The 11,248-nt window shown below is 40.6% G+C and overlaps 1 protein-coding gene across 1 annotated transcript in view; it reads right to left on the bottom strand.

Moving 5' to 3' along the window:
• Positions 1-2,801: 2,801 nt before the first annotated feature.
• KIAA0895 (KIAA0895 ortholog) overlaps positions 2,802-11,248 on the bottom strand; it is a 34,570-nt gene continuing 26,123 nt past the window's right edge. Inside the window, exons 5-6 of the mRNA XM_006832132.1 lie at positions 7,426-7,523; positions 2,802-3,218 (exon numbers count right to left, since the gene is read on the bottom strand). Of these exons, the coding sequence (XP_006832195.1) occupies positions 3,057-3,218; positions 7,426-7,523 (260 nt within the window). The 3' untranslated portion in view covers positions 2,802-3,056. The remainder of the gene's footprint in view (positions 3,219-7,425; positions 7,524-11,248) is intronic.

Below are 11,248 nucleotides of genomic sequence, written 5' to 3'. Positions count from 1 at the left end.
AACAGCAGTATTCTTTCTGATCATAGAACCATCAGCTCCAGAGTATTGAAAAGCAGTGTCAAAAATCTGTCTTTGTGAACATGAGAGATGCAAGGAGAGTTAACAACCCACAGAAACTCGTGACCACCAAAAACAGAAGAGTGAGTCCAAAAGTATTGCTACCAGGGTTCCTTCAGACACGCAGAGGTTTATTCCAAAAGAAGCTGTCTCTGCCATCAGCGGATTACTGTAGTAGACAAGTCCTCTCAGTAATCTTCTCCTTGGGGTGCCTTCAAAAGCAAGGTCCAATTAAAACAGTGGCTACTAAAACATGGAGTCACTTAGATTCAAGGCAGAGAGATCAGCTCAGAAGACCACTGACTGGTTTGTTTGTTTTTTGAGATGCCAAAGGGGCATCTTGATACGTTTTATCAAAAGACAGAGGATCATCACAGGGGATTTACTATGAAGGAGTTTTCTGAAAATTGAAATCTGCTTTGGTGAGAAAAAAGCCAGGAAAGTTATGCTTCTGTTCCCATCAAGACAAGACACCTGTTCATTCTTTAAGGGCAGCAAGAGAATTTCCTTGGGAAACCTTATCCCATCCATCCTATACCCTGATCTTGCCCCTTTAGACTTCTTTATGATCCCAAAATTCAAAGTACGTTGGAAACGAACACAATTTGAGTACTTCAAGGATGTCAAAACTGCTGTTTTGACGGGGTGTAAATGGAAAAGTGCAGAATTCTTTGGGGAAAGGTTAGAGCGATGGAAACACCACCTTCAGAACTGGACACACCTGGATGGAAGGTGTTGAGAAACAACAGCTTCGCAGTTGGATGTTTTTGTTTAATAGCGGTGTCTATGATTTTGTAGCAATACTTTTTGACGTCCCCTCATTTGTACAGTGCTTTATTCTTTTTTGCTATTCCTAATTTTAGTTAAATATATTTCACAGAGCTTCAGAATAAACTCAGGTGGTCTGAAAGGGAAGCAGCCTAAATGTCTGATTCTACACAGGGAGCGATTTGGGCATAAACCAGTAAATTATAAAGCAAGATGTAAAAGTCTTTAGAAAAGGAAATAATGTAGCAACACAAAATTCCCTTTTTTAGTATTTACACTGTATCATTACTGGGCTAAAGAAGGCCAAGAAAGAACACCCACACTTGCAGATGATGCCCATTTGACCTGACTTCAATGACTGGATAAACAGAGCTCAACCCGAAGAAGAAAGAAGAGGAAAAAAGCGTCATCTGACACAATTCGATAAACATGACCTACACCTATAAATGTAGTAGCTCAAAAGAGGAAACAAGTCCCTGCTGCAAGAACTATACACCCACCCCCTCCACACAAAGGGTAGACAGGGATGGGCAACTTGGACATTGGCTACCCAAAATGGGGGGAGGGACACAAAGGTAAGAAGTGACTGGCTTACAAGCTTTCAAGAGGGAACCTAGATCCAGAGGGCATGGAGGAAGGTAGAGTCTCCAGTGAGTGGTGTCCAGCCTGTCCAGGAAGGGCTGATGAAACAAAATATAGATGGGTCTCTTGTGATGCAATAGTGAATAATTGTTATCAGGACTGATTGTGAGGGTTGGAAATCTAAAGATGGACATTTTGTAACAAAGAGGGGAGTGATTAATTTATCAGTCTAGGAGCGGAGGACCCTGGGACCATCAATGGAGAAGAGCGAAGAGCAGAATCCTACCGAGAGAGGCAGTGAGGCCTGGGATGGAGGCAGAGAAGACAACGTCAAGAGATGGTGGGGCTGGGGGCTCGGGATCAGGAGATGGAAAGGGGCTGAGGACTGAGGGGGTGTGTATGCAAGTTTACAGGGTACACCCCTTAGTTGGGTGAGGATGCATGGACAGGAAGATAACTATGCCAACGAAATGATGGATGATGGAATGAATGTAAAGCTGATGTTCTCCCATGTAGACTATCACACAATTCACAATAAAACATTTAAAAAATAAAATAAAACAAAACAAAATAAAATAAAGAAGGCCAAGATTTTATAGACAATACTGCCCTATAGTTAGAAGGCCAGTTTATCAGACGGTATTCCCCAGAAATTCTGTTTGTCAGGGCAAGGCTGAGTTCTGCCCTGTTTGTCAGGGCAGGCTGAGTCAATGCCCATCACACATTTAAAATAGATTGTCTCTTTGCCGGCTGCTTATTAGGTACTCCACTTAGCAAAATGCGAGTGGCTTCTCTCTTCCCTATCTATTTCAAATATGTATGTCTCATGGAATGGAGATAGAAAGACCCAAAATCTTGATCAAGAATTCGAAGGCACAGAATAGGTTTTAGGAGTCCTGGTGTGGCGTTGTGTGTTAATGCGCCAGACTGCAAAGCCATCTGAAGTGCAAGGTTTGTGGTTCAAGCTCACTAGCTGCTCCTAGGAAACCCTATACAGGGTCCCTATGGGTCAGATCCGATTCGATGGCACTTAACACATACACCAATATGCCTTAGCAAATTAGAATTGGGGTGAGTTAAAAGAGAGCTAGACAGAATGAGGTAATTCTCACATTCGTTTCTAGAAGCGGATAGAGAGAAACCATGAGTACAACAAAGGACGTAACGAAAACTTTTCAAATTGTTTTAGCCCTTCCTTTAACTTTATATGTATAAAAGGTAAAGAAATATTAGGCATAGAAAACTTTGGGGGGCATAACAATAGTAATTTTCAAATGAGATTATCATAAAATACAACCTCGTAGTTTGCAAGACACTGGAATTTAGCCAATCTCTAGGCAGAGGTGGGCTTGGTGCTCATGAAGTTTATTACTCAAATTCAACTAAGATTCCTCAAAATAGTCATCAGCAGGATTTTCCTCTGACTCTTAGGATTCAGAAGAAAATACTAGTAACCTTGTCCTGCAGCCTATGGAAATAGTTTAAGGTTTGTAGTAAAAACCTAAATAATTTAGCTAACTACTGCAGGTCATCCTTCAGAAAACTCAAGTGAACAATCATTCTTCTTTTATAAAATCTTCTGGTGCTCACTGCACCTAACTGGGAATATACACAGAGGTATAGCTTAGCTACGTGTGCATGAATGCAAACTAGAATATAAGGTCTTGCAGTTCCTTGTCAGTCAGTTCATTAACTTCCATGATCTTCTCTAAGTGTTCCATGTATCGGCCATGGTCTTGAAGAAAGTGAGGAACCCTCATGCTTTCAGTAACTGCTAATCCTTTCAACCGATCCACATCTTCATAAGAAACCTAAAAACAAAATAAGGAAGGTGGGTCAACTTTAAAATTTAACTACTACAAGGTACATTCTGAAGAGGAATTTCCCCCATGGACCCTAAATGAAAACACTTAATATAAAGACTGTTTGCTAAATTACTTCAATATCTGCAAAGAACAATTATCAGTGGTTACTTTTCTTTACAAATAAGTACATATTTACTTGCCCCCTCATGCCCCAACCTTACCAAAAAAGGAGTGAAAGTCAAAATTGATTTTGGACTTTATCTTGGACCTACTCTATCTAGAGGAGTCCTGGTGTGGCGCTGTGGATTAATACACCAGACTACAAAGTCGTTTGCTTCAAGGTCGGCGGTTCAAGCTCACCAGCTTCTCCTCGGAAACCCTATACAGGGTCGCTATGGGTTGGAATTGATTTGACAGCACTTAACAACAACAACTCTATCTAGAAATTATACATGCAAACTTAACTTCGTATATAAAGGAACTTCAAAAATTAAATGGAAAAATTCCATTAACTTTCAAGCTCATTTCCTGCAAACTTTTTGAAGTCCCTCATATGTAAGTGAAAGAGGGAGTCTAAACCTAAGTCTATCTCCTGACTAAATCGAAAAAGAATCAATAAAATGGCTAGGCTGTAAGTACCATATTATCAAGTTAGGGAAATTAGCACAATTACATATAGAATACCTATTTCCATTTCATTTGGGAAATATAATTTGTGTTACATTCTTTTGCTTTTATTTTCAATTTTTATAAGTATTAATAAAATTTTTCTATTGCTTTCATTCTCCTGCGTAAGAAGCCAATCTTTCATGGCATTGATGCTAGGTTTGTAAGGGGAACTTTTAAAATTCTATAAATTATCTGTGCATCGTTCAATTCCAAAATATGGTTGAATTTAAATACTCTTATTGTCTAGTGATTAAAATTCTTCCTGGGAAAGAGAAAGGCTCTAAGAATTCATGTTTGCATTATATGTGTGTTTTATGAGGCGGTAGATAAATGCGTGTCGGCTGTGACTCAGGGCGACTTCCAAGTAAAGCAGGAGGAAATCCTGCCTGGCCCTGTGCCATCTCTGATCACTGGTGTTGGAGTCCACTGCTATGGCTACAGTGTTAATCCATGTCACTGAGGGGTTTTGGTTAACCAGAGCTCTGGTAGCATAGTGGTTACGAATCGGGCTGCTAATCTCACAGTCAGCAGTTCGAAACTACCAGCTGTTCCGCCGGAGAAAGATAAGGCTTTCTGCTCCCATAAAGATTTACAGCCTCAGAAACCCTGTACAGGGTCACTATGAGTTCGAACCAACTTCACGGCACATAACAACAACCACCACCATCTTACTAAATTTGTTGTAGATATTGGTACGGGTTAGTAGCTCTTAAACCCTGTTGAGCTTATTATAAGAGAGAATGAGCCAATATATTGATATTGTTGGGAAACAAGGTCAGTGTCATTGAATCGACTCAGACTCATAGCGAGCCCACAGGACAGAGTAGAACTGCTCCGTAGGGTTTCTGCAGACGCACAGCTTCAGAGAAGCATCATCTTTTCTCCTCGATCACAACCTTCTGGTCAGCAGCCAAGCACACTTCAGTTATTTCACCACAGGAGCTCCTCATTCTAGGAGAATGGAGCTAGAAATGTGGAATGGGAGGCAAGGTGTGAGAACGCTGCCGAGCTAAATTTCAGTAGAAATGCCTTTATGACTGAAAACTCAGACAGGGAGCCCCCACTCTTTGAAAGCTTGCTTGAAGACACTTTGCTTTTTTGTAAGACCTGCGTCGGTACCTGTTTTCACTAACTGAACAAATCTGAAGAGAATTTTCACATTCACAAAACAGAAAAGTGTAACTAGCGTGCAGCTTTTGTCTTGCTGTGAGTGATTCCAGAGGCAGCGCACACCCCTCCCAGCTCCTTCCCGGGGACGAGACTCAGGACCTCAGCAGCCAGCTGCCACCACTCTGAGCTATCTGAAAACATGCATGTTCATGCTATTTAAATGTTTGGTATTCGGTGTCATCTGGGAACTTATTTTGGGGGGTCTGGGAATGCTCAAAAAAAAAATCTCCCCATATAAACTAATGGCCACTGCTTCTTTGCTTTATGCCATTTCGGCTTCTGGAAGGTTTCACAGCAAGGCTCTCGATACTTCCAGACAACAGAGGCCACTGCACATATGATCTGCTATTGAAAAGGTCTAGAAGCAATGGCTTCTTGTTGTTAAGTGCTGTGGAGTCAGTTCCTACTTATGCTAAGGTTCCCAAGGAACAGCTGGTGGGTTGGACCACTGACCTTGTGGCGAACAGTCCAGTGTCTATCCTAGTGAGCTGCCAGGAAGTAATGATAGTAGAACAACAGTAAATACTCCTAGTGCTCAGATCTTGTTTTCTGAGTACCATTTCCCAGTACAGGAAATCAAGGCTTCCTTGGAGAGATTGATTGATCTCAGATTTGGGGGGAGAAAAGTATGAGTCCCAAACATTACTGTGCCAGAGAACATCGATTACTGTTTTATTTTGTTTTTTAAAAGCAGCAGTTATCTTGACAGGATTGAATTTAAAAGAATAAATCCATAATATATTACAAATGGTGGTGGGGGTGGACGGGGAACGATAGAAGAACAGAATGAGAAAATCTCTATGTTGGTTCCACCCGTATAACCATTTGGGGAGCATGGCGTCTCCACAGGATAAACACTGGCTGTGAACCCAGTAGTTGCTCTGAGGGAGAAAGATGAGGCATTCTGCTCCGGTAAAGATTTACAGCCTCGGAAACCCTGTGCAGGGTCACTATGAGTCGGAACTGATTCCACTGCACTTAACCACCAACCACCACCACCAAAGATGTATAGCTTCAGAAACCCTGTGTTTTTGCTGTTGTTAAGTACCATCAGATTGGTTCCAACTCATAGTGACCCTGTATGGGGCTTCTGAGGAGTGGCTGGTGAGTTTGAGCCGCCAACCTTGCAATTCAAACAAATCTTGTAGTCCAGTACGTATCTTATAAAGCGCCACACCAGGACATCCTATACAGAGAAACCCTATTTGTTGTGGTTGTTGTTGTTAAGTGCCATCGAGTTGGTTCCGACTCATAGCGACCCTGTAGGGTTTCCAAGGAGCAGCTGGTGGATTTGAACTGCCAGCCTTGCGGTTCACAGGCCAATGCTGATACTAACAGTGCCACACCAGAAACCCTATACAGAGGTTTAAAGCCTTGGAAACTCTATACAGAATCGCTATGAGCAGGAACTGACTTGAGGGCACTTAGCAACAACAATAGTATAATACTTTAAGAGCCCTGGTAGCACAGTGGATTATGCACTGGGTTGTAAACCACAAGGTCAGCAGTTCAAATCCACCAACTGCTCCTCAGGAGTAAGATGAAGGTTTCTGCTCCTGTAAAGTTTTAGAGCCTCGAAACCCTATCTATGGTTGCTATGAGTTGGAACTGACACCACAGGTAGGTACCTTTGCAAATCGAGAGATCTGGCAGTTATAAACGTAACCGGGTGTTCAAACACAGCATCACCAATAAATACGCCAAATGTGCCAAATGTGCTTTCTAATGTGATGCAACAGGAAATTACTAGAGAAAACGTCTAATTGGAATTTAACCATGATAAACAATCTTAGCAATATAACAATCCAGACTGTAGGAATCCCTAAGAAAACTAAGCTGCACTATTAAAAGTGTCATGAAAACACAAGAACATTTGAGCAGAGGACTAATAGAGAATAAAGGATATTTAAAGACATACTCAGTGCGATGCAAAAATCTTGACTAGATCTTGGGTCACAAAGAACTCTCAAGGACATTTGAGGGTAAATTTGTACTTATTAAGTCAATAATAAAAATTTCTTAAATAAAAAAATGGTGGTATGGCCACGCCAGAGAATGTCTCTGCTTTCAGTAGATACACTTTGAAGTATTTAGGGATGAAATCTTATGCCTGCTGTTTACTTCAAAATAGTACATATAAAAAAAGAAGTGTATAAAAATAAAAACATATATCCCCAAATTTCTTATTCCCTTCTTTATCTTTCATTGACTACCAAGAAGCTGCACCACCATCTTTCTTCTCTCCTGTTACTGTGTGAAGGACTCGCATTCCAACAAAACCAGTCTGACCCTGAGTCTTAGTTACTCATCGAGCCAGCCAGTAGGACACGCTGGCCTGGAGTGTTGGGGGCTATGTGCTGTTGCTTTCACCCACCTTTCCCAGAGCAGTCAGTAGATGGAAGTCAATGGTCTCTCTGTATCGCAGGATTTGTAGGATTCCATCCAAGTAAACCTGGTCTTTACTGAAACAACCTGCAGGAAATAGATTAGGGTTTACTTTCTTGCTTTTAAATAAAATAATTAAGTAATTTAGCAAGCACTCATCCATTCCCTTCACTGTAGGAACCAATCCCATATGAAAGTTCTCATTTGCTACAAGTTGATTTTTATTTAACTATCTTTGAAACAAGGAGTTCTGATGATGTAGTGGTTATGAATCGGGCTGCTAACCTCAAGGTCGGCGGTTTGAAACTACCAGCCGCTCCGTGGGAGAAAGAGGAGGCGTTCTACTCCCATAAAGATTTACAGGCTTGAAAACCCTGTGCAGGGTCACTATGAGTCAGAACTGACTCCATGGTACTTAACAACAACAACAACATCTTTATAACAAAAAAATTCAGCACCATTCCATGATGAAAACTCTCAGAAAGCTATGCACTGAAGGGCATAAATAAGAACCTCTCAACTAACATCATACTCAGGACAGAAAGTCTGAGAGCTTTCTGGTGTCCTCTCTGAGAATCCACTGGTGTCCATTTGGCACTGATATGCAATATTGTACTGGAGATCTCAGCACAATTAGCAAGAAATAAAAGGATCCAAATTAGGAAGGAATTAAACTGTCTCTTTACAGATGACCTGATCCTGGAGGTAGAAAATTCCAAATGAGCCACAAAGGCAACTAGAAGTAAACAAATGATTTTAGCAAAGTTGCAGGCCTACAAGATGAACACGTAAGAATTCACTGAGTTTCTTAACATTTTGTTGTTGTTGTGTGCGATCAAGTTGCTTCCAACTCTTAGTTACTCTGTAGAGAGTTTCTGAGGCTGTGAATCTTTACTGGAGCAGAAAGCCTCATCTTTCTCCTGCAGAGCAACTAGTGGATTCCAACCGCTGACCTTGTGGTCAACTGCCAAATGTATAACCTACAACGATCCCAGGGTTCCCTTCTAAACACTAGCACTGAGTAATCTGAAAATGAAGTTAGAAAAACTTTGATAAGCACTGGACTTCTAACCACAACTTCAGTTCATACTACCAACCCCTCCTTTGAAACCCTACACAGGGTTGCTACAAGTTTTATTAGTGTGAGAGCACTGTACTTGAAAAACTGAAAGCCAGAAACAAGACTGTATAAACTACACCAAACTGGCAAGACCCTGTCTTGCACCTTAAAGAGTAAAATACTTAGAAAATAAGTTTAAGCAGGGAGATGAAAGACTTGTTCACTGAAAATTATAAAACATTGCTCAAGAAAATTAAAGCAGAACTAAGTAAATGGAAAGACACTTCATGCTCATGCAATAGAAACATTAGTATTTAAGACGTCAGTACTACCGAAAGCAATCTGTAGATTCAACACAATTCCTCTCAACATCCCAACAGTCTTTTTTGCAGAAATGGATAAGCCAATTCTCAAATTCTTCTTCTACTGTAATGGGTCTCAAATAACCAAACCAATCTTGAAAAAGAAAAACAAAGGAGGAGGACTTAGACTCCCCAATTTTAAAACATACTAAATAAAAAGTTACAGTAATCAAAACAGCAGTTTGATGCTGGTATAAGGACAGACACACAGATCAATAGAACAAAACTGAGATTACAATAATCCATACATCTATGGTCAACTGATTTTCAACAGGGATGCAAGTCTATCCAATGTGACAAGACTAATCTCATCAATAAATAGTCCTGGGAAAAGTGAATCTCCACATGCAAAAGACTGAAGTTTGAACCATATTATCACGCCATATGTGACAATTAATTCAAAATGGCTCAATGACCTAAATGTAAGAACTAAAACCTTAAAACCGAGGAAAAACCTATAAGGCTAATCTTCCAGGACCTAGTTCTCAATGATGGATTCTGATATATGATACCAAAAGCACAAGCAGCGAAATAAAAAGTAGATCAATTGGACTTCATCAAAATTTAAGACATCTGTGCATCAAAGGATTTTAACAACAAAGTGTAAAGACGAACTACAGAATGGGAGAAAAAGTTCTGAAACCATTTATTACGTAAGGGTTTAATATCCAGAATAGTTTAAGGACTCCTACAACTCAACAACAAAAATATACAAGACAATCAAATGATGAGCAGAAGAACTGAACAGACATCTTACCAGTGAAGATAAACATATGGTCACACTAAGCACATGGAAGTATGCTCAAAGGGAAATGAAAATTAAAACCACAATGTGGTATCATTTCACGCCCACTAGGATGACTACTATCAGTTGAACAGAAATAACAATTGACAAGGATATGGAGAAATCAGAACCTGATGTGGCACTGTGGATTAATGCGCTGGACTGCAAAGTCTCTTTGAATCACAAGGTTGGCGGTTCAAACTCACCAGCTGCTCCTTGGAAACCCTATACAGGGTCGCTGTGGGTCGGAACCGACTTGACGGCACTTAACAACAACAACAACAACAATACGTTGTTGGTGGGGTTAAAAATGGTGCAGCCACTGTGGAAAACAGTATGGCAGTGCCTCATAAATTTAAGCATAGAATTGCTATATATTGCCATTGAGTTGATTTTGACGCATAGTGACTCTATATAGGGTTTTTGAGAATGTCAATATTTTGTCTCTTTTTTTTTGCAGACATAGAAGTCAATTCTCAAATTTCATCTGGTATTGCAATGGGTCCCAAATAACCAGAGCAATCTTGAAAAATAAAAAGGAGGAGCACTTGACTCACCAAGTTTGACAGCTTCATCCTTCTCCTGTGGAAAGGATGGTGGATGTGAACTGCTGACCTTGCAGTTAGCAGCCGAATGTCTAACTCATGGCACATACAACTTAGCAATTCTTCTACCCCAAAGACCAAAAATCCTACATGTTCAACAGCAGATGCATGGGTAAACAGTACAATGTTTACCACTGAACCACTGAGAGAAATAAATTCTGGTACATGTCATGAACCTAGAAAACACTGTGCTGAGTCAAATAAATCAGACACAAAAGGACAAATATTGTATGACCTCACTTGTATGAAATACCTAGTGAAGGCAAATTTACAGAGCTCTGGTAGCGTAGTGGTTATGAATCGGGCTGCTACCCTCAAGGTCAGCAGTTCGAAACTATCAGCTGTTCTGTGGGAGAAAGATGAGGCTTTCTGCTCCCATAAAGATTTGCAGCCTCGGAAACCCTGCACAGGCTATGAGTCGGAACCAACTCCACAGTACTTAACAACAACAACAGTTTATTAATGGTTACCAGTGACAATGGTGGTGGTGGTTGAGTGTCGTGGAGTCAATTCTGACTCACAGTGACCCTGTATAGGGTTTCTGAGGCTGTAAATCTTTATGGGAATAGAAAGCCTCATCTTTCTCCTGCAGAGCGTTTGGTAGATTTGAACTACTGATCTTACAGTTAGCAGCCCAGCTCGTAATCCACTATGCTACCAGTGCTCCATACTAGTGGCAATGTTGTTGTTGTTAAGTGCCATTGAGTCAATTCCGACTCATAGAGACCCTGTAAATGGTTTCCGAGGCGTGGCTGGTGAGTTTGAACTGCTGACATTGTGGCTCAAACTGACCTAACAGTTCAGTGCATTAACCCACAGCAGCACACCAGGACTCCTGCAATATGCAGATGTCTCATCTTGTTTGCTGAAACCAAAGAGACTTAAAGCACTTACTGAATAAAGATTACAACCTTCAGTATTGATTGCATCTCAACATAAAAAAAAAACTCCTTACAACTGAACCAATAAGCAACATCAAGATAAATGCAAAAAAGACTTAA

This window comes from Chrysochloris asiatica, unplaced genomic scaffold, assembly GCF_000296735.1.
Source record: "Chrysochloris asiatica unplaced genomic scaffold, ChrAsi1.0 scaffold00006, whole genome shotgun sequence".
Classification (NCBI taxonomy): Eukaryota; Metazoa; Chordata; class Mammalia; order Afrosoricida; family Chrysochloridae; genus Chrysochloris; species Chrysochloris asiatica.
The sequence above is the reverse complement of the archived record's forward strand: the minus strand, read 5'-3'. Positions and strand labels throughout refer to the sequence as shown.